This window comes from Pseudophryne corroboree, chromosome 8, assembly GCF_028390025.1.
Source record: "Pseudophryne corroboree isolate aPseCor3 chromosome 8, aPseCor3.hap2, whole genome shotgun sequence".
NCBI classification, from domain to species: domain Eukaryota; kingdom Metazoa; phylum Chordata; class Amphibia; order Anura; family Myobatrachidae; genus Pseudophryne; species Pseudophryne corroboree.
The window spans coordinates 64,062,241-64,086,938 of record NC_086451.1 but is presented as its reverse complement, the minus strand read 5'-3'; the positions used below and the strand labels follow the sequence as shown (position 1 = coordinate 64,086,938).

General features: G+C 45.8%; 1 protein-coding gene across 3 annotated transcripts in view; it reads left to right on the top strand.

The window, feature by feature from the left end:
* The window catches only part of FAM3A (FAM3 metabolism regulating signaling molecule A), an 80,516-nt gene that overhangs the window by 37,553 nt on the left and 18,265 nt on the right, over positions 1–24,698 (top strand). For all 3 annotated transcript variants that reach the window (XM_063936524.1, XM_063936525.1, XM_063936523.1), the window contains 2 exons: positions 8,420–8,543; positions 10,642–10,700. In XM_063936524.1, the coding sequence (XP_063792594.1) occupies positions 8,420–8,543; positions 10,642–10,700 (183 nt within the window). The remainder of the gene's footprint in view (positions 1–8,419; positions 8,544–10,641; positions 10,701–24,698) is intronic.

Here is a 24,698-nt window from a genome sequence, read left to right as displayed (position 1 = left end):
CCCTGCCTGAGAAAGTAGTAATGGCAGACTCGGTCTATACTTTTAAGAATGGCCTAGATAAATTCCTAATGGATAAGGATATAGAGGGTTATGGTGGATAGATCACGTACCATAGTTATAATAAAATGAGGGAATGCAACACAGCGGCCGACTTTATCAACAGATAAAATTAATCCTGAAAATAATACAGAGTAGGAGAACACAAATAGGTTGAACTCGACGGACGGATGTCTTTTTTTCCAACCTCACAAACTATGTAACTATAAGAATTTTTCCATACCCCGACGATCTTTTAATCCTGGCACAGTTGCAGGAATTGCTCCTATGTCATCTGCAACAGACAGTAACATGTCTGCAAAGGCACGGGTGGCTCATAAATTGGGAAAAATCGTCTCTGGTTCCGTCACAGCGGATGACTCACTTGGGGGCTGTACTGGATTCAAGTCTTCAGAGAGTAATCTTACCTCTGAACAAGATATCCAAAGTTCAGTCAAGGATTCAGGACTTGCTACACAGTCAAAAGGTATCCATTCAGGCAGCAATGCGTGTGATGGGATTGATGGTGTAAACGTTCCACATGGTGGAGCATGCACAGTTCCACTCGCGGCCTCTGCAGCATCTGATTCTTGTCAAATGGAATGGGTTGCATCAGATGATAAAAACGCAGACTATGGTTCTTACGATAGACGTAAGAAGGTCATTAGCCTGGTGGCTACAGACATCCCATATGGACAAGGGGAGACCCTTTTGGATATCAGATTGGGAAATTCTGACAACAGATGCCAGTCTCCAGGGCTGGGGAACAGTGTCAGAAAGGTTGTGTTTCCAGGGGAAATGGACCAAGAAAGAAGGTTGCCTGCCAATAACTATATTGGAACTTTGGGCCATATTCAGGCAAAGGACATACTTTGGGGAAAACCAGTTCAGATCCGCTCGGACAATGCAACAGCAGTAGCGTACCCCAACCATCAGGTAGTAACTCGCAGCCGAAAAGCGAAGGAGTTAAGTCACATACCAAAGTGGGCAGAACTTCATCTTCCAGCCCTGTCCGCAGTGTTCATTCTGGGAGTCCTAAACTGGGAAACAGATTTTCTCAGTCGACATGCCATTCAGGCAAGCAAATGGGCTCTACACCCGGAGGTCTTCCAGACCCTAGTAGACAAGCGGGGGTTGCCAGAGATAAATCTCATGGTGTCCCATCAGAACAAAAAAGTTCTCGCATACGGGTCAAGAACAAAGGATCCCAGAGTGAACTTTGTGGATGCCCTGTCAGTGAGATGGGACTTTCATCTGGCTTATGTGTTTCCTCCAATCATCCTATTACCCAGGGTGGTGAGAAAGATAAATCAAGAAAAGGGTGCTGTAAAACTACTAGCTCCGTCTTGGCCCAGAAGGCATTGGTACACAGATCTGCAGAGAATGTCGATGGATGCCCCACTCCTGCTGCCTCAGCATCTACTGATGCAGGGTCTTTCTTATCCCAGACATCTGGATCGACTGTCTCTGACGGCGTGGCTCTTGAAACCTCTATCCTGAAGTCAAGAGGATTCTTACAACAGGTAATTCAAACAATGCTCAGAGCTAGGAAACCTTCCTCAGCTCGCATTTATCACCGAATATGGCAAACCTATATTCACTGGTGCAGTGAAAGGAAAATGGACCCAAAGTCTTTCAGAGTTTCAAGGGTCTTAGCATTCCTTCAGGCAGGAATGGATAAAGGTTTGAAGGTAGCTTCCTAGAGAGTGCAAGTGTCAGCATTGACTGTATGGTTCCAAAAGAAAATTGCCAACATGATGTGCATACTTTTTTCCAGGGAATGCTGCGCATTCAACCTCCTTTTGTTTCTCCTACAGTGCCTTGGGACTTAAATTTAGACCTAAAGGCCCTTCAAGTTGCCCCATGTGAACCACTTAATAAAGTGGATCTTAAGTGGTTGACAGCTAAAGTTCTCTTTCTACTGGCTATGGCGTCAGCTAGAAGGGTTTCAGATTTAGGGGCATTGTCATGTCGTTCCCCATTTCTGTTTTTTTTTTTTGTTTGTTTTTTTATCCAGATAAAGCAGTTCTCAGAACTAGATCTGGGTATCTTAACAAGGTGGTGTCTAAATTCCACCTTAACAAAGAAAATGTAGTCCCGGCTTTCCAGGTACCGGGCCTTTCTGCGGGAGATGCATCGCTGGACGTGGTCCGTGCCTGAAGGATTTACGTGGATCGTACCAATGCCATCAGAAAGACAGATTCTCTCTTCATTCTCTACGGATTTCAAAAGAGGATGGCCTGCTGATAAGCAGACACTGTTGCGAAAGGAGCGGGGCCCTAGTTTGCACATCATAATGAAGTAATGAGGTGCTACTCTGCTTGAGACTTGATACAGTATACAAGGGGGAAAAAGTTGCAGGTGCACTATTTCACACTAGCTCAACCTGTAATAATCAAAGGCATTTAGTATAATCCTGGCCAGGGCTATGAGCTTACTCACAGCGCAAGGTAGCCTCTCATTGGGTAAGTCCCTAACACTAACTATAGGGGTTCAGGTCCGGACCTTTTGATAAGCAGACACTGGCAAGGTGGCTTCGGATGACTATTTCAGAAGCATATTCTCAAGCTGATCTCCCTGTTCCGGCTAATGTCTCTGCTCACTCTACTCGTAAGGTAGGTCCATCATGGGCAGCACAACAGATATGTAAGGCAGCCACATGGTCTTCCATTAACACATTCATTAGACATTATACCATAGATACCTTTGCTTCTCATAACGCTGAATTCGGGCGAAGGATTCTCCTGTCCAATCAGGAACGTCCCCACCACTAAATTGCTTTGGGAAATCCCAATGTTATCCTGTGGATAACCTGTGGACCCTGCCGGAGAAATATATATTATGGTAAGAACTTACCGTTGATAACTGTATATCTCCTAAGTCCACATGGATCCCACCCTGACGCACCTGATTTGAGAATTCTTTTACTCACTAACCTCTTCCTTCTTGTAAGGAAGGGTGTGTATGTGTGTTCTTCTCGCCTGATTAGGGCTATCTATGATGCTCCTGCCTTGAGCTTTGGAATACAACTGATTTGCCTGAGCCAGGAGGCGGGGATATATGGACGGGCCCGTTGCATGCTGGGAGGCCGAAAAGCTTTGACCGATTGGTGCAAATCCGCTGTCGCTTTATGATATTCCAATGTTATCCTGTGGACTTAGAAGAAACACCGTGATCAACGTTAAGTTCTTACCATAACGTATATTTTTTCATATATATATATATATATATATATATATATATATATATATATATAAATAGAGACTTCGGCGCTTAGGTGCGGCTTTGTGTTAGCTAAAGAATTTTTTTTATATATAAATAACCTTTTTGTAAGAAAATAGATACACACTTCTCACAATGTTAGGTGAGCGGCAGCTTATCATACAGGGAAATGTGCTTGGCATGCACACATAAAAATTTAGAGGAATTGGTGACAATAAGCGCCCAAGAGTGAGGTTTATAAAATAAGGTAAGTATAGATGAAGGTATCAAGGGTGGGTATATTAAAATTAATTAGAGAAACTTATCTGAAGACCAGAGAAGCTAATTTCAGGCGATGCTTCTTGGATGATTAGTACATGTTGAAGAAAAGAAGAGCAAACATAGTGTGTACTGTTTTGTACAATATCAAAGTAAAATACTGACGATAAAACACTTAGGCTTAATTAGGGAAATAGCATATTCCCAAGTATATAATCAATATGTAGCCTTGGCAGTATGTGTATAAAAACTCAAATTATTTAATACAAGGAATGACATAAAAATACATAAAAATGCATAAAAATATGTGAATAGCTGTATATCATGCGTACAGGATTAAAGATAAAATCTAGCTTATCTGTCCATAAATAACTGGAATGCATGCGTACAGAATTCAGAGTGATAAAATGGCTTATCTGTCCATAAGAGGAAGTGACAGCAGGTAGTCCCAACGCGTTTCGTCCGTCTTCAGCAGGACTTCATCAAGGGAATGGACAAACAGAACAAGCATGCTTTATTTATACCATGCTAGGGCAATTTATGATGACATCACTTCCTGTGATGTCATGTACTGAAGTGTTGTTATAACATTAAAATAGATATTTATTGCACTCAAAAAGTGACACCATATAAAAGTGAGGTGGAGAGATTAGGAGGATGAAAGAACAAGGAAGAACGAGGTGTAGGAGTGACTTAGACCGCCAAAGAACCGTCCGGAATTTACTCTGGAACGCATGTGGAACGCATGCGTCATTTCCGTGTGTGGCACTGACGTAACTTCCGGTCGGCGTAATACAAATGAAAAACGGTAATTACAAGAAAGTGACCATAATTATGTGTGTGTCCACATAAGATAAAGAGGTGTGGGGATAAGGAGATGTTCTATTTAGTGATGCGAGGTGGCTGTAGACGAAGAGATGATCCGTCTTAATTTGACGGTCACGTGACTTCCGAGTAATCGCGGAAGTAAGTGTGTGGAACGCAAATATGTGACGTAACTTCCGCTAAAGCCGGAGTTACGGACGGGATCATCATAAGTGATGAAAGGCATTTAAAAGTATAAACTACAAGGCCAACGTGAGAACCGATAAAGATGGCTAATTGTGCTCAGTAGTATTATATAAAAATGAAGAAGGTGTTGGTAATAAAGAAGTAGAACATTTAAAGCTGAAGTGCCGTTGAAGGGAAAAAATATTATTAATTATTAAAAAAGTTATTATTATTATTAATAAAAAATATTATATATAAGAAAAAATATTAAAAAATTAAAAAATTATTAGAGACCATTAATTTATCACCAATGTGCTGCTATTGGTCAACGTATTTGTTGTGACTAATGCGATTAAAGTGAATAATGGCAGTATGAAACATCTTTAGGGTTAATTTTTACATTAATTGAAAAAGTACACTTCGTGTGTATTTTTTTGAGTGCAATGAGGAGAAGCAATAATATATATCATCAAAAGGGATCATAATAGACAAGATTTGAACTGAATACACCATAGCACGAATAATTATTTTAAGTGGAAGTGTTCGCTGGTGGTTTCCTACATCAAAGGTGTGAGGTCAGATCATAGTTAGGCTGCGTGATACTTGTTGATGATTCCATTCAACGGAATTGCATAGTCATGTCAATATCAAGGTACGCCTTATGTGTTCTTCTTTAGGGAAGGTCTTGATAATAATCCACACCAGGCTAGGAGTTGATAATTTACTGAAATAGTAAAAAACATTGACTATTGTTATCTGATTTAGAAGGGAGTAATGTTACAAGAAAATTGTTGAATCTAGATAGTAAGGACCAGTGGAATATTGGTGCAGGTTAGAGGTTGAGCGAAAGTACATGGGAGAAGGAAAATTAGAGAAAAGGGGCTATCTCAAAGGCTTCATTAAGTCCGAATGGAGATAAGGTCTTTAATTCATGGATCCAGAACATTTCTCTTTTTGAAAGTTTGTTCAAGATATCACCCCCTCTTTCACCAGGTTTGACGAGTTCTATTGCTTTGAAGAATATGTTTTCCGGATTTGATTGGTGTTTTTCAATAAAGTGTTTAGGAACTGTGTGATTGTCGATCTTATTTTTGATGTTCCGAATGTGCTCCTGTATTCTTAATTTTAGGACCCTTTTGGTTTTACCAACATATTTAAGTCCGCATGTGCATTCAAGCAAATAAATTACCATTGTAGAGTTGCAATTGATGTATTCTTTAATGCTGTATTCTTTTGTGGTGTTGTGGTTGCTAAATTTTTTTCTGATTGGGTGAAGGTATTTGCAGATGTTGCATTTTCCACATTTGAAGCAACCTTTGCAATTAATAAATGTGTTGTTTCCAGGTTTGTTTTTGCTTCGTAAATGACTGGGTGCCAGTATATCTTTCAAGTTGCTGGTTTTACGGAACACGATGTCAGGTTTTGGTGGAAGGATTTCGCGTAGTATTGGGTCCATCAACAATATATTCCAATGTTGGTTGATGGATTTCCTAATAATTGATTCTTGATTACTGTATGTGGTGATGAAAGGGGTGAAGTTGTCGGATTTCTGTTGTATCTGTTTAGTGAATAGTTCAGATCTTTGTTTCTTGGCGGTTTTTTCTAACGCTTTGTTGATCACATGCCTTGGATATTTCCTGTCTTTGAATCTGGTGGCATATGTTGTGAGTTGTTGTTGACATCCTCCTAATCTCTCCACCTCACTTTTATATGGTGTCACTTTTTGAGTGCAATAAATATCTATTTTAATGTTATAACAACACTTCAGTACATGACATCACAGGAAGTGATGTCATCATAAATTGCCCTAGCATGGTATAAATAAAGCATGCTTGTTCTGTTTGTCCATTCCCTTGATGAAGTCCTGCTGAAGACGGACGAAACGCGTTGGGACTACCTGCTGTCACTTCCTCTTATGGACAGATAAGCCATTTTATCACTCTGAATTCTGTACGCATGCATTCCAGTTATTTATGGACAGATAAGCTAGATTTTATCTTTAATCCTGTACGCATGATATACAGCTATTCACATATTTTTATGCATTTTTATGTATTTTTATGTCATTCCTTGTATTAAATAATTTGAGTTTTTATACACATACTGCCAAGGCTACATATTGATTATATACTTGGGAATATGCTATTTCCCTAATTAAGCCTAAGTGTTTTATCGTCAGTATTTTACTTTGATATTGTACAAAACAGTACACACTATGTTTGCTCTTCTTTTCTTCAACATGTACTAATCATCCAAGAAGCATCGCCTGAAATTAGCTTCTCTGGTCTTCAGATAAGTTTCTCTAATTAATTTTAATATACCCACCCTTGATACCTTCATCTATACTTACCTTATTTTATAAACCTCACTCTTGGGCGCTTATTGTCACCAATTCCTCTCTCTCTCTCTCTATATATATATATATATATATATATATATATATATATATATTTTGGGGGAGAGTTTAAGACTTCATATACACAGTCTGCTGCAGAGATTCCCAAACTGTGCCAAATTATTTACGGTCCATGATATAGGCAAAACGGGATGTAGTTATGTGACCAGCGGAATCCCAACACCCATAGAGCGGGAATAGACGACCAGCATAGGGCTAGTCTGCCCTGCATGTGTGGCCCCCCCCTTCCCCTCAAGGGTGCACAAGCATCGCACAGCCGCAATGCTTTTGTACCCGCTGAGTAGCTCCCTGCCAGCGCAGGTCTCTGGTCGCAGCGGCTGCGTGTGACGTCACGCAGCTGCCGCGGCCCGCCCCTGCAACAGCCCCGCCATGCCTGCGTTGTCCGGACTGCGCCCCGCCACCACCCCTGTCAATCAGGCAGAGGCGATCGCAGCCCTGAGATGCCTTTAGCATTTCATTGGTCTTCCGGGGTGCGCGAGCGCACTCCGCAAAGGGCTTCAGACTGCGATCGCTGGCGCTGCCTTGATCCAATCTGAATTAGGCCCAATATTTGTAGAATTACTCAATAAAAACCTTTGGCCTAGGGGTGCCATGAATAAAATGCCAATACTCTAGGGCGACGTGATACAGAAAAGTTTGGGAACCACTGGTCTACTGCTTTACCATCAACCCATTAATTTATTTTTATTTTATATAGTAACCATCTAGAAAAGCACTTTCATGTAGGTTCATATTGTGTAACATTTATAGTATTAGACAAGGCTCCACCTCAGATGTTTTGTGGGGAGAACAGACCTATTGAAGCATTGAATGCCACTGTAATTGCATCTTCTGCGGTATCCGGACTCCAGGTCGACAACAAAAAGGTCGACACACCTTAGGTCGACACCAATTGGTCGACACACCTTAGGTCGACGGGAACAAGGTCGACATGGAAAAAGGTCAACATGAGTTTTTCACGATTTTTTTTTCTTTTTTTTGAACATTTTCATACTTAACGATCCACGTGGGCTACGATTGGAACGGTAATCTGTGCCGAGCAAAGCGGTAGCGGAGCGAAGGCACCATGCCCGAAGCGCGAGCCATGCGAGGGGACGCGGTGCACTAATTGGGCTTCCCGGTCACTCTACGAAGAAAACGACACCAAAAAAACATTAAAAACTCATGTCGACCTTTTTCCATGTCGACCTTGTTCCTGTCGACCTTTTGTCCATGTCGACGTAAGGTGTGTCGACCAATTGGCGTCGACCTTTTTGTTGTCGACCCTGAGTCCCAGACCCATCTTCTGCACCCCTGAATAGCTTCTAAATAATTGCATCCCATCCAACGGAATCTGATATGGGTTAGACCAATTACTAACAGACTTCTGCTCTTACATAAACTAGCCCTCCTTACTGATTCTTTCCTTCTTACCATCCCTTGTCCACTGGTCTGTGATATCTATTTAGCTGTATCTGTGTTTCACGCCATTCATGATCTTTTCTCTCACTCCCTTAGACCCACGACCCAGAAGGTATAAGTGTGGCTTACCACAGCCGTGTCCCGACAAGCACTTAGCTTTCCGAGTGGTGAGCGGAGCAGCAAATGTCATTGGTCCCAAAATCTGCCTGGAAGACAAAATGTGAGTCCTGACTAATCAGCCTGTATGACCACCAGAGAGTTATAACGCCGGCAAAGTAATAGTAAATTGCAGCAGCCAATCAGAAATTCACAGGGCTGAGCAAGGTCTGCTAAGGAAAGCATGTGCCTGTGATATGGTGTATGTCCGTAATTAAACCACGTTATACGCAGTGTTATATCTTGATAAACATCAATTTCCATGTAGAATTACTGCTGATTTTGACTGGCAGAAATCTTATCTAGTATGTAAAGCCTATCCAGCTGTATAGGGTATTACTAATATGCTTTTGCTATCCAGAAAAACATACTACCCACAATTGCATGAAAACTTGTGGTTAGTTGGCATCCGTATAATGGCCCTGATTCCGAGTTGATCGCTCGCTAGCTATTTTTTGCAGCGCTGCGATCAGATAGTCGCCGCCCACGGGGGAGTGTATTTTTGCTTTGCAAGTGTGCGAACGCATGTGCAACCGAACGGGTCGAAAAAGTTTTTTGCAGTTTCTGAGTAGGTCTGAACTTACTCAGCCGCTGCGATCACTTCAGCCTGTCCGGTCCCGGAATTGACGTCCGACACCCGCCCTGCAAACGCTTGGACACGCCTGCATTTTCCCTACCACTCCCAGAAAACGGTCAGTTGAAACCCATAAACGCCCTCCTCCTGTCAATCTCCTTGCGATCGGTTGTGCGAATGGATTCGTCGCTAGAAGCCTTGCACAGCAACGATGCTGTTTGTACCCATACGACGCGTGTACGCATTGCGGTGCATACGCATGCGCAGTAGTAACGTCACGAAAATCTGCAGCGTGCGACCAACTCTGAATGACCCCCAATATTGTTTGTAGGACTGAGCATTGATTTCCTATCCTCTATAAATCTAGTACACGTTTTATACTTTACAGAAGCTTGATGTGGAAAGTGCTAGGTGAACATGTTGGCAAATGTTAGAGCTGGGTTTCCACTGTACTTAAGAAGCTTGCTCCCAGTAATGGTACTTCTGTTTGAGGTTCATATACTGGGGCACCTAAGGCTTGCTATATTTAGTGGCGTCCCAACACTTGCATATATGGGGTCATTCCGAGTTGATCGCTCGCTAGCACTTTTTAGCAGCCGTGCAAACGCATTGTCGCTGCCCACTGGGGAGTGTATTTTCCCTTTGCAGAAGTGCGAACGCTTGTGCAGCAGAGCGCCTGCAAAATGGTTTTGTGCAAAACAAGACCAGCCCTGTAGTTACTCTTCGTGTGCGTTGATTCTAATGACGGAGGGACGGCTTTTGACGTCACACACCCGCCCGGTGAACGCCCAGCACACCTGCGTTTTTTCTGCCACGCCTGCGTTTTTCTAAGCACTCCCTAAAAACGGTCAGTTGCCACCCAGAAACGCCCTCTTTCTGTCAGTCTCCTTGCGGCCGGCTGTGCGATTGGAATCATCGCTAGAAACAGTGCAAAACCACAATGGACTTTGTACCCATACGACGCGCGTGCACATTGCGGAGCATACGCAGATTAGTCGTTTTTTTTCACTGATCGTTACGCAGCGCACAACGGCAGCTAGCTATCAACTCTGAATGACCCCCATAGCCACTACTTTTTGCCAATTCCTTCCAATGCTGCATGAGTTTCTCTAGGACAAGGGAGATATGCCATAGGGGGTCCGAGGCAGGGGAATTCAGCAAGCCGCCCTCCTGCTGTGGGACTACACATCCCAGCATGCCATGCCACAGTTTTGCTATTGGACAGCTGGAGGGCACCCATTCGCATCAGCTGCGTTGCTGTTCAGAGGTTACATAGGTTATTCCGGCGGACAGGATGCCAGCTGTCAATATCCCGACAGCTGCATCCCGCCCTCCAGAATGCCGTGAGTGGGGCGAGCGCTAACATTCCCCTTACAGGCTCGCTGCGCCCGCCACAGGATCTATTCCCGCTGTGTGGGTGTCGTGGACACCCACATGTTGGAATAGCCCTGGTGAGCCGGCATTGTCGGCTGTTGGGATTTCGGCGTCTGTAGCCTGAACGCCAGGATCCCGACAGCTGGCATTTTAACTGCATCCCGCTGTTTAGTTGTATTGCAGATAAAGCTACATCCTTGTTATCTTGTTTTAGGTTGATGAGCAGCGTTCAGAACAACGTGGGCAGAGGGCTGAATATTGCACTGGTTAATGGTGAGACTCCTGAAATGTGTAACATAGTAGAAGTGTTTATCTTGTAGCCCAGCTGTCTTTCCATGGGGGTGATCTGCTAATCATAGAGTAGACCACATACATGGGAGCATCTATACCCCTAGCAGCCCTTGTGACCACACACTGGTCCCAGGACCCAGGAAAACATGCATCAGTAGCCCCCTCAGTCTGGCTATACTAGATGTATGTATCCTGTCGTTACCTTTGAGAGCTACAGAGAATAACAGCAATGTGTATTTCTCTTGCATCCTAGAGGATGCTGGGGACTCCGTAAGGACCATGGGGATAGACGGGCTCCGCAGGAGACATGGGCACTTTAAGAAAGACTTTAGGTATGGGTGTGGACTGGCTCCTCCCTCTATGCCCCTCCTCCAGACCTCAGTTTGATACTGTGCCCAGAGGAGACTGGATGCATTACAGGGAGCTCTCCTGAGCTTCCTGACAGAAAATAAGAATTTACTTACCGATAATTCTATTTCTCGTAGTCCGTAGTGGATGCTGGGGACTCCGTCAGGACCATGGGGAATAGCGGGCTCCGCAGGAGACAGGGCACATCTAAAAAGCTTTTTAGGTCACATGGTGTGTACTGGCTCCTCCCCCTATGACCCTCCTCCAAGCCTCAGTTAGGTACTGTGCCCGGACGAGCGTACACAATAAGGAAGGATCTTGAATCCCGGGTAAGACTCATACCAGCCACACCAATCACACCGTACAACTTGTGATCTGAACCCAGTTAACAGTATGATAACAAAACGAAGTAGCCTCTGAAAAAAATGGCTCACAACAATAGTAATAACCCGATTTTTGTAACAATAACTATGTACAAGCATTGCAGACAATCCGCACTTGGGATGGGCGCCCAGCATCCACTACGGACTACGAGAAATAGAATTATCGGTAAGTAAATTCTTATTTTCTCTAACGTCCTAGTGGATGCTGGGGACTCCGTCAGGACCATGGGGATTATACCAAAGCTCCCAAACGGGCGGGAGAGTGCGGATGACTCTGCAGCACCGAATGAGAGAACTCCAGGTCCTCTTTAGCCAGAGTATCAAATTTGTAAAATTTTACAAACGTGTTCTCCCCTGACCACGTAGCTGCTCGGCAAAGTTATAATGCCGAGACTCCTCGGGCAGCCGCCCAGGATGAGGCCACCTTCCTTGTGGAATGGGCATCTACATATTTCGGCTGTGGCAGGCCTGCCACAGAATGTGCAAGCTGAATTGTACTACAAATCTAGCGTGCAATAGACTGCTTAGAAGCAGGAGCACCCAGCTTGTTGGGTGCATACAATATAAACAGCAAGTCAGACTTTCTGACTCCAGCCGTCCTAACTATATATATATATATATATATATATATATATATATATATATATATATTTTTAGGGCCCTGACAACGTCTAGTAACTTGGAGTCCACCAAGTCCCCAGTAGCCGCAGGCACCACAATAGGTTGTTTCAGGTGACAACGCTGACACCCCTTTAGGAAGAAACTGGAGACGAGTCCCAGTTCTGCCCTGTTCAAATGGAAAATTCTAATATGGGCTTTTGTAAAACAAAACCGCCCATTCTTTTTGACAATCGCCTGGCCGAGGCCAGGACTAACAACATGGTCACTTTCCATGTGAGATATTGGTCAACAGCATGGTCACTTTCCATGTGAGATATTTCAAATCCACAGATTTGAGCGGTTCAAACCAATATGATTTTAAGGAATCCCAACACTATGTTGAGATCTCACGGTGCCCCTAGAGGCACAAAAGAACTGTATATGGAATACACCCTTTACAATCTGGACTTCAGGAACTGAAGTCAATTTTTTCTGGAAGAAAATCTACAGGGCCGAAATTTAAATCTTAATGAACCCCAATTTGAGGCTCAAAACACTCCTGTTTTCAGGAAGTGCAGAATCGACCTAGTTGAATTTCCTTCGTGGAGCCTTCCTGGCCTTACCCACGCAACATATTTTCACCACATGTGGTGATGACGTTGTGCGGTCACCTCCTTCCTGGCTTTGACCAAGGTAGGTATGACCTCTTATGGAATGCCTTTTTCCCTTCAGAATCCGGTATTCAACCGCCATGCCGTCAAACGCAGCCGCGGTAATTCTTGGAAAAGACATGGTACTTGCTGAAGCAAGTCCCTTCTTAGCTCCCCAGGCCCTTAGTCCTCTGTGAGCATCTCTTGAAGCTCCGGGTACCAAGTCCCTCTTGGCCCATCCGGAGCCACTAGTATAGTTCATACTCCTCTATGTCTTATAATTCTCAATACCTTGGTTATGAGAAACACAGGAGGGAACCCATACACTGACTGGTACACCCACGGTGTTACCAGAACATCCACAGCTATCGCCTGAAGGTCTCATGACCTGGCGGAATACCTGTCCCGTTTTTCGGGCGGGACGCTATCATGTCCACCTTTGGTCTTTGCCAACGATCCACAATCATGCTGAAAAACTTCCCTATGAAGTTTCCACTCTCCCGGGTGGAGGTCATGCCTGCTGAGGAAGTCTGCTTCCCAGTCGTCCACTCCCGGAAAGAACACTGCTGACAGTGCTATCACATGATTTTCCGCCTAGCGAAAAATCCTTGCAGTTTTGTCACTGCCCTCCCGCTTCTTGTGCCGCCCTTTCTGTTTACGTGGGCGACTGCCGTGATGTTATCCCACTGGATCAATACCGGCTGACCTTGAAGCAGAGGTCTTGCTAAGTTTAGAGCCTTATAAATTTGCTCTAAGCTTATTTATGCAGAGAGAATTCTCCAGACTTAATCACACTTCCCTGGAAATTTTTTTTTTTTTCCTGTGTGACTGTTCTCCAGCCTCTCAGGCTGGCCTCCGTGGTCACCGGCATCCAATCCTGAATGCCAAATCTGCGGCCCTCTAGAAGATGAGCACTCTGTAATCACCACAGGAGAGACACCCTTGTCCTTGGATATAGGGTTATCCGCTGATGCATCTGAGGATGCGATCCGGACCATTTGTCCAGCAGATCCCACCGAAGAGTTCTTGCGGGAAATCTGCCGAATGGAATTGCTTCGTAATAAGCCACCATTTTTACCAGGACTCTTGTGCAATGATGCACTGACACTTTTCCTGGTTTTAGGAGGATCCCGATTAGCTCGGATAACTCCCTGGCTTTCTCCACTGGGAGAAACACGTTTTTCTGGACTGTGTCCAGAATCATCCCTATGAACAGTAGACGTGTCATCGGAAAAAGCTGCGATTTTGGAATATTTAGAATCCACTCGTGCTGACGTAGAACTACTTAAGATAGTGCTACTCCGACCTCCAACTGTTCTCTGGACCTTGCCCTTATCAGGAAAGCGTCCATGTTTCCTTTTAAGAAAAATCATCATTCCGGCCATTACCTTGGTAAAGACCCGGGGCGCCGTGGACAACCCAAACGGCAGCGTCTGAACTGATAGTGACAGTTCTGTACCAGGAACCTGAAGTACCCTTGGAGAGAAGGGCAAATTTGGACCTGTAGGTAAGCGTCCCTGATATCCAGTGACACCATATCGTCCCCTTCTTCCTGGTTCGCTATCACTGCTCTGAGTGACTCCATCTTGATTTGAACGCTTGTATGTAAGTGTTCAAATATTTCAGATCTCACCGAGCCGGTTGGCTTCAGTACCACAATATAGTGTGGAATACTACCCCCTTCCATGTTGTAAGAGGGGTACTTTGATTATCACCTGCTGGGAATACAGCCTGTGAATTGTGTGAGGGGGAGATGTCTCGAATTTCCAATGTACACCTGGGATACTACATGTAGGATCCCGGAGTTCCCTTGCGAGTGAGCCCCCTGCGTACTGAAACTCTTGAGATGACCCCCTACCGCACCTGAGTCCGCTTGTACGGCCCCAGCGTTATGCTGCGGACTTGGCAGAAGCTGTGAGGGGCTTCTGTTCCTGGGAATGGGCTGCTTGCTGCAGTCTTCTTCCCTTTCCTCTACCCCTGGGCAGATATGACTGGCCTTTGCCCGCCTGCCCCTATGGGGACGAAAGGACTGAGACTGAAAAGACTGTGTCCTTTTTTGCCGATATGTGATTCGGGGTAACAAAAAGTGGATTTTTCAGCTGTTGCCATGGCCACCAGGTCCGATGGACCGCCCCTTTATACGGCAATACTTCCACATGCCGTCTGGAATCTGCCTCACCTGACCACTGTCGTGTCTTCGTCTGGCAGATATGTAAATCACATTTACTCTTGATGCCAGAATGCAAATATCCCTCTGCGCATCACGCATATATAGAAAATGCATCCTTAAAATGCTCTATAGTCAATAAAATCTTGTCCCTGTCAAGGGTATCAAAATTTTCAGTCAGGAAATCCGACCAAGCCCCCTCAGCGCTGCACATCCAGGCTGAGGCGATTGCTGGTCGTAGTATAACACCAGTATGTGTGTATATACTGTCATGATATTTTTCAGCTTCCTATCAGCTGGCTTCTTGAGGGCGGCCGTATCTAGAGACGGTAACGCCATGTTTTTATAAGCGTGTGAGCGCCTTATCCACCCTAAGGTGTGTTTCCCAACTCGCCCTTACTTCTGGCGGGAAAGGGTATACCGCCCATAACTTTCTATCGGAGGAACCCCACGTATCATCACACACTTCATTTAATTTATCTGATTCAGGCAAAACTACAAGTAGTTTATTCACACCCTACAAAATACCCTTATTTGTGGTACTTGTAGTATCAGAAATATGTAACAGCTCCTTCATTGCCCTTAACATGTAACTCGTGGCCCTAAAGGAAAATTACGTATGTTTCTTCACCGTCGACACTGGGGTCAGTGTCCATGTCTGTGTCTGTCGACCGACTGAGGTAAATGGGCGTTTTTACAAGCCCCTGACGGTGTCTGAGACGCCTGGACCGGTACTAATTTGTCCGCCGGCCATCTCATGTCGTCAACCGTCTTGCAGCGTGTTGACATTATCACGTAATTCCATAAGTAGACCATCCATTCCGGTGTCGACTCCCTAGAGAGTGACATCAACATTACAGGCAATTTGCTCCGCCTCCTCACCAACATTTTCCTCATACATGTCGACACACACGTACCGACATACAGCACACACACAGGGAATGCTCTGATAGAGGACAGGACCCACTAGCCCTTTGGGGAGACAGAGGGAGAGTTTGCCAGCACACACCAAAAGCGCTATAATGTATATAACAACCCTAGAAGGTGTTGTTTCTATATATGCGCTCTTAATATATCATTATATCGCCAATTTATGCCCCCCTTCTCTTTTAACCCTGTTTCTGTAGTGCAGTGCAGGGGAGAGTGGGAGCCTTCCTCACCAGCGGAGCTGATCAGGAAAATGGCGCTGAGTGCTGAGGAGAATAAGCTCCGCCCCCTTTTCGGCGGGCTTTTCCTCCCGGTTTTTTAATAACTGGCCTGGGTTAAAATACATACATATAGCCTTAATGGCTATATGTGATGTATTTATTTGCCAAATAGGTATTTATATTGCTGCCCAGGGCGCCCCCAGCAGCGCCCTGCACCCTCCGTGACCGTGTCAGTGAGCCGTGTGACAACAATGGCGCACAGCTGCAGTGCTGTGCGCTACCTCTCTGAAGACTGTGAAGTCTTCTGCCGCCTGTTTCCGGACCTCCGTTCCGCCGTCTTTCTTCAGCGTCTGTAAGGGGGATCGGCGGCGCGGCTCCGGGACGAACCCCAGGCTGACCTGTGTTCCGACTCCCTCTGGAGCTCAGTGTCCAGTAGCCTAAGACTTCAATCCTCCTGCACGCAGGTGAGTTGCCAGTCTCTCCCCTAAGTCCCTCGTTGCAGTGATCCTGTCGCCAGCAGGAATCACTGATTAGAAACCTAAAAAAAAACTTTACTAAATAGCTCCTTAAGAGAGCCATCCAGTTTGCACCCTTCTCGGACGGGCACAAAAACCTAACTGAGGCTTGGAGGAGGGTCATAGGGGGAGGAGCCAGTACACACCATGTGACCTAAAAAGCTTTTTAGATGTGCCCTGTCTCCTGCGGAGCCCGCTATTCCCCATGGTCCTGACGGAGTCCCCAGCATCCACTAGGACGTTAGAGAAAGTATATTTGTTAGGTTTTTTATTTTCAGGGAGCCTGCTGGCAACAGACTCCCTGCATCGAGGGACTGAGGAGAGAGAAACAGACCTACTTCTGTGAGTTTCAAGGCTCTGTTTCTTAGGCTACTGGACACCATTAGCTCCAGAGGGATTGGTACGCAGGTCTCACCCCCGCCGTCCATCCCAGAGCCGCGCCGCCGTCCTCCTCGCAGAGCCGGAAGATAGAAGCCGGGTGAGTATGAGAAGAAAAGAAGACTTCAGAGGCGGCAGAAGACTTCTTGATCTTCACTGAGGTAACGCACAGCAGTAAAGCTGTGCGCCATTGCTCCCATACACCTCACACACGGCAGTCACTGTAAGGGTGCAGGGCGCAGGGGGGGGCGCCCTGGGCAGCATGAAAACCTCTCTTTGGCAAAAAAAAAAAAAAAAAAAAAATATATATATATATATATATATATATATATATATATATATATATATATATATAGTACTCCAGCCGACAACGGCACTCAGAGAACTTGAAAAGGTGAAGAAGTTTAATTCAGGTCATTAACGTTTCGGGGTGACAAACCCCGTCCTCAGAATGAACACAGTAGTTAAAACAAGGAGACACACTTACCAATTTAAATAGGACCCCGCACCGCCAGAGCCGCCGTCCCTCACTTCCGCCCTCTCGCAGCCCTGCCAGAGTACATCCGCCGCGTCACTTCCGTGTTCACGGCCGATGGTTGCCAAGGGAACGTAACTATGCGTTCCACATCAAACGGCGCTGCGTTCCACAGCTACAAGCAGTACTCAATTAAAACAGGAGGGAGTCTGCGAGGGGAAAAAAAGGGATCGGAGGCGCCAGCATGAAAAACCATACATATGCCAAGTCCCCACACATCCTGTGCAGGTTCAAGACAACATGTACACATAAAACAAGACAGAAAAATACAAAAAGTGCGATTAGAGGGAAAAATATATAAATACCCATAACATACATATAAATATCCATCAGACATATGAAATTAATGCGTTATAATATATACAACGTAACTTATATTAGGAGACCTTTGATACATATTCCAGTGTCATAGCTATATCAGCGTGTTCCAATTAATCTTTTCATTAAGACCACCCGGAAAGATAGTGCCTAATCGGGTGATCCAACGTGCTTCTTTAGTAAGTAAAATTTTCGATCTATCCCCACCACGTAGTGACACGGGGACATGATCTATCATAAAATACCGGAGGGATTCTAACGAATGGCCAGCCTGCTTAAAATGTTTGGCCACCGGTTGGTCAATCAATTTACCTTCAAGGGTTAATTTAATAGCTGACCTGTGGGCAGCCATTCTTTCGGAGAACTTGCGAATGGTTTGTCCCACGTAAAACAATCCACAAGGGCATATGATAATGTAAACCACATGAGTGGTGGAACAAGTTAATACATATCTGATGTCATATTTTTTCTTTTCACAGTGGGGGTGTTGAAAGGCTTTACAGTTAAACATAAAGCTACATGTGGTACATCCGCTACAGCGGTAGCATCCCGGAGCTTTATAGTGTACATTAGGAAGTTTAGGAGCACCCATCCCAGTTATATCTGTTCTAACCACTCGATCCCTAATATTCCTCCCCCGTCTAAATGCCATCATCGGGGTGAATTGATGTAACCCTCTAAGATCTGGGTCAGTAGACACTATAGGCCATAGTGCCCGAGTGGCCCTTCTCATAATGGGATTAGAAGTGGAAAAGTCACAGGGGAAGGGGATTCTAGACCCCCGTTGCTTCCTCTCAGGATAGAGTAACGTATGCCTAGGTAACAGCAACACCTCCTCCTTATTGGCCTGTAAGAGATTGTTATCATAACCACGGGCCAAAAATTTTGTGATCAAAGTATCAATTTCCCTATTAAGTACCAATGGGTCACTAACAATGCGAGCAATACGCAACATCTGTGACCGAGGTAAGCCATTTTTTAAAGGTGCAGGATGGTGACTAGTTGCTGTCAAAAAAGTGTTCCGATCCGTGGGTTTATGAAACACCTCAGTATTAAGGGCACCATTGTCAACCCTAATGGCAACATCAAGGAAATGCGCATAACTAGTGCTGCAAGAAAAAGTGAACTTAATAGGGGAATCCCTACCATTGATATCCGACATCAGTTTCCTAAAAGAGCTTTCACCACCCTTCCATAATAGAAAAATATCGTCGATATAGCGACAAAACAATAGAATATTATCACTAATATCCTGGTTATTAAAAAATAGTATCATCTCCTGGACAAACATATATATGTTAGCGTACGAGGGGGCCACAGGTGACCCCATCGCACACCCCCTGAGTTGCAAAAAGAACTGTCCGTCAAACAAAAAATAGTTACGACGGAGAGTTAATTCCAACAACCTGAGAAACAACTCATGATCAAACTTGTCAGTCGGGAGATGGGAACTCAGAAATTCCTGCATCGCTGCCAGACCCTCAGAGTGAGGAATAACAGTATATAGACTGCAGACATCTAAGCAACACAGTAACGTCCCCTCAGGAAGTTGTCTGAAGTCCTGTAATTTCAGCAGGAACGAGGTGGTATCCTTTAGAAATGTTGGTTGAAGCGGGAGATAGGGTTGCAAGATGGAGTCTAGGAGCTGTGCCACGGACCTGTACAGAGAATCAGGAGCAGAGATTATCGGTCTGCCCGGTGGTTTTAAACTATCTTTGTGTAGTTTGGGCAGTGTGTATAACACTGGTACTTTAGGATGTTTGACAGTCAGTGCAACCGATATCTTAGCTGGTAATTTGCCTTCCTGTACTGCCGTTCTCAGAATGCAGTCAAGTTCCTTCTGATATTTAGGTGTTGGGTCCATAGCCAACCTTTGATATACTTCTACGTCCGCCAGTTGAGAGTATATCTCCGTCTTGTAATATTCCAGGTTTAGAATCACAATGGCTCCGCCTTTGTCGGCGGGCCTGATTACTATATCATCATAAGATCCCAACGAGGTGAGAGCTTGGGACTCATCCCTGGAAAGATTAAATTTGATTTTAGACGGGGCGGCAGTAAATTTAATGATGGACTCATCCAGTAGTCTATGGAAGGCTTTTAGAGAGGCATTACTGGAGGGTGGATCATAAGAGGATCTGGATGATTTTTTTAAGAAGGATGAGAAAATGGAGGTCTCAGGATCATCTCGTCGATCTTGAAAATGTTCTTTTAGACGAAGCCTACGTGAGAATGCATGGAGGTCCCGATTCCAGTTGAAAGGATCATAAAGATTAGTAGGGACAAAGCTGAGTCCTTTATTAAGGACCGCAAGTTCAGAGGTACTCAGCACCCGGTTCGAGAGATTAAAAATTAGCGGTTCTTGCGTTGTGTCACCGCTCTTACCCCTTTTGTTTTGGCCACCCCGGCGGGTGGGAGTGATCTTATATATATGAGCCCCCGCCAGTTTTTCAATATATTTGAGCGGGACAGAAGCCTTCTCCCTCAGCACTCACCAGCGCCATTTTCTTCACAGCACAGTGCTGAGAGGAAGCTCCCCAGACTCTCCCCCTGCTTATTCACGGTGAAAGAGGGTTTTAAAGGAGTGGGGAGGGGGGGGGGGGCACATAATTGGCGCATATACATATATAAAGGTGCTGCTGGGTAAACATTTTGTGTTTTTTTCCTGGGTGATATAGCGCTGGGGTGTGTGCTGGCATACTCTCTCTCTGTCTCTCCAAAGGGCCTTGTGGGGGAACTGTCTCCAGATAAGAGGTTCCCTGAGTGTGTGGTGTGTCGGTACGCGTGTGTCGACATGTCTGAGGTAGAAGGCTCGCCTAGGGACGAGGGGGAGCATATGAATGTGAGGTCTCCGTCGGCAGCGCCGACACCTGACTGGATGGATATGTGGAATGTTTTAAGTGCTAATGTAAATTTATTGCACAAAAGATTAGACAAAGCTGAGGCTAGGGAACACCCAGGGAGTCAACCCATGTCTGTTCCTATGTCGCAGGGGCCTTCGGTGTCTCAAAAGCGCCCACTATCCCAAATAGGAGACACAGATACCGACACGGATTCTGACTCCAGTGTCGACTACGATGATGCAAAGTTACAGCCAAAAGTGGCGAAATGTATTAGATATATGATTATTGCAATAAAGGATATTTTGCATATCAAAGAGGAACCTCCTGTCCCTGACACGAGGGTACACATGTATAAGGGAAAGAAACCTGAGGTAACCTTTCCCCCCTCACATGAGTTGAACGAATTATGTGAAAAAGCTTGGGAATCTCCAGACAAAAAACTGCAGATTTCCAAAAGGATTCTTATGGCGTATCCTTTCCCGCCAACGGACAGGATACGGTGGGAATCCTCCCCTAGGGTGGACAGAGCATTGACACGCTTATCCAAAAAGGTAGCGCTGCCATCCCAAGATACGGCTACCCTCAAGGATCCGGCTGACCGCAAGCAGGAGGTTACCTTGAAGTCCATTTACACACATTCTGGTACATTGCTCAGACCGGCAATTGCGTCGGCCTGGGTTTGTAGCGCTGTAGCAGCATGGACAGATTCCTTATCAGCGGAAATTGAGACCCTTGATAAGGATACCATTTTATTGACCCTAGGGCATTTAAAAGATGCTGTCTTATATATGAGAGATGCTCAAAGAGACATTAGTCTACTGGGTTCCAGAATAAACGCTATGTCAATTTCTGCTAGACGAGTCCTATGGACCCGGCAGTGGACAGGTGATGCCGACTCAAAGAGGCATATGGAGGTTTTACCTTACAAGGGGGAGTAATTGTTTGGGGAAGGTCTCTCGGACCTGGTCTCCACAGCTACGGCAGGTAAATCGAATTTTTTGCCTTATGTTCCCTCGCAGCCTAAGAAAGCACCACATTATCAAATGCAGTCCTTTCGTTCAAATAAAAGCAAAAGAGTACGAGGATCGTCCTTTCTTGCCAGAGGTAAGGGCAGAGGAAAAAAGCTGCACAACACAGCTAGTTCCCAGGAGCAGAAGTCTTCCCCGGCCTCTACAAAATCCACCGCATGACGCTGGGGCTCCGCTGAGAGAGTCCGCCCCAGTGGGGGCACGCCTTCGACTTTTCAGCCACATCTGGGTTCGCTCACAGGTGAATCCCTGGACAATGGAAATTGTTTCTCAGGGATACAAGCTGGAATTCGAAGAGGTGCCTCCTCGCCGGTTTTTCAAATCGGCCCTGCCAGCTTCTCCCTCAGAAAGGGAGATAGTGTTAAATGCAATTCACAAATTGTGTCTTCAACAGCTGGTGGTCGAGGTTCCCTTGCTTCAACGAGGGAAGGGATATTACTCAACCCTGTTTGTAGTCCCGAAACCGGACAGTTCGGTCAGACCCATTTTAAATTTAAAATCCCTGAACCTTTACTTAAAACGGTTCAAATTCAAGATGGAATCGCTGAGAGCGGTCATCGCCAGTCTGGAAGGGGGGGATTTTATGGTATCTCTGGACATAAAGGATGCATACCTTCATGTTCCCATTTATCCACCTCACCAGGCGTACCTGAGATTTGCGGTACAGGATTGTCATTACCAATTTCAGACGTTGCCGTTTGGGTTTTCCACGGCCCCGAGGATTTTCACCAAGGTAATGGCGGAAATGATGGTGCTCCTGCGCAAGCAAGGTGTCACAATTATCCCGTACTTGGACGATCTCCTCATAAAAGCAAGATCGAGAGAGCAGTTGCTGAACAGCGTCTCACTGGCACTAAAGGTGTTACAGCAACACGGCTGGATTCTCAATATCCCGAAGTCACAGTTGGTTCCTACGACTCGTCTGACCTTCTTGGGCATGATTCTGGACACAGACCAGAAAAGGGTTTTTCTTCCGATAGAAAAAGCTCAGGACTCATGACTCTGGTCAAGAACCTATTGAAGCCAAAACAAGTGTCAGTACATCATTGCACTCAAGTCCTGGGAAAGATGGTGGCAGCATACGAAGCCATTCCCTTTGGCAGGTTCCATGCGAGGATTTTCCAGTGGGACCTACTGGACAAGTGGTCCGGGTCACATCTACAAATTCATCAGTTGACCACCCTGTCCCCAGAACCAGGGTATCTCTCCTGTGGTGGCTGCAGAGTGCTCACCTTCTAGAAGGCCGCAGGTTCGGCATTCAGGACTGGATCCTGGTGACCACGGACGCGAGCCTCCGAGGGTAGGGAGCAGTCACACAGGGAAGAAATTTTCAAGGTCTGTGGTCAAGTCAAGAGACCTGTCTTCACATCAACATCCTGGAACTGAGGGCCATATACAACACCCTACGTCAAGCGGAGACCTTACTTCGTTCTGATCCAGTCAGACAACATCACCGCAGTGGCTCATGTAAACCGCCAAGGCGGCACAAGGAGCAGAGGAGCAATGGCGGAAGCCACCAGGATTCTTCGCTGGGCGGAAAATCATGTAAGCGCACTGTCAGCGGTGTTCATTCCGGGAGTGGACAACTGGGAAGCAGACTTCCTCAGCAGACACGACCTGCATCCAGGAGAGTGGGGACTTCATCAGGAAGTCTTCGCACAGATTGCAAGTCGATGGGGATTGCCCCAGATAGACATGATGGCGTCCCACTTCAACAAAAAGCTACAGAGGTATTGCGCCAGATCGAAAGACCCTCAGGCGATATCTGTAGACGCCCTAGTGACACCATGGGTGTTTCAGTCGGTCTATGTGTTTCCTCCTCTTCCTCTCATACCCAAGGTGTTGAGAATAATAAGAAAAAAGGGGAGTGAGAACAGTTCTCATTGTTCCAGATTGGCCACGAAGGACCTGGTATCCGGAGCTACTGGAAATGCTCACAGACGATCCGTGGCCTCTTCCTCTCAGGGAGGACCTGTTGCAACAGGGGCCCTGTTTGTTCCAAGACTTACCGCGGCTGCGTTTGACGGCATGGCAGCTGAACGCAGGATCCTAGCGGAAAAAGGCATTCCGGATGAGGTCATTCCTATGCTGATAAAGGCCAGGAAAGACGTGACAGCTAAACATTATCACCGTATATGGCGAAAATATGTTTCTTGGTGTGAGGGCAGAAATGCTCCTACGGAGGAATTCCATCTGGGCCGTCTCCTTCACTTCCTACAGACTGGAGTGAATTTGGGCCTAAAATTGGGCTCCATTAAGGTACAGATTTCGGCCTTATCCATTTTCTTTCAAAAAGAATTGGCTTCTCTTCCTGAAGTACAGACGTTTGTGAAGGGAGTGCTTCATATTCAGCCTCCCTTTATACCTCCGGTGGCGCCTTGGGACCTTAACGTGGTGTTGAGTTTCCTTAAGTCACACTGGTTTGAACCACTTCAAAAGGTGGAGTTAAAATATCTCACTTGGAAGGTGGTCATGTTACTAGCCTTGGCTTCGGCTAGGCGAGTGTCGGAATTGGCGGCTTTGTCTCATAAAAGCCCCTATCTGGTTTTCCATATGGATAGAGCAGAATTGCGGACCCGTCCTCAGTTCTTGCCTAAGGTGGTGTCATCTTTTCATATGAACCAACCCATTGTGGTGCCTGTGGCTACGCGAGACTTGGAGGATTCCGAGTCCCTGGATGTAGTCAGGGCTTTGAAAATTTACGTGGCCAGAACGGCTCGTGTTAGGAAAACAGAGGCTCTGTTTATCCTTTATGCTGCCAACAAGCTTGGTGCTCCTGCGTCTAAGCAGACTATTGCTCATTGGATCTGTAACACGATTCAGCAGGCGCATTCTACGGCTGGATTGCCGTTACCTAAATCGGTCAGGGCCCATTCCACCAGGAAGGTGGGCTCGTTTTGGGCGGCTGCCCGAGGGGTCTCGGCACTACAACTATGCCGAGCTGCTACTTGGCTGAGGAGGACCTCCTGTTTGCTCAATCGGTGCTGCAGAGTCATCCGCACTCTCCCGCCCATTTGGGAGCTTTGGTATAATCCCCATGGTCCTTACGGAGTCCCCAGCATCCTCT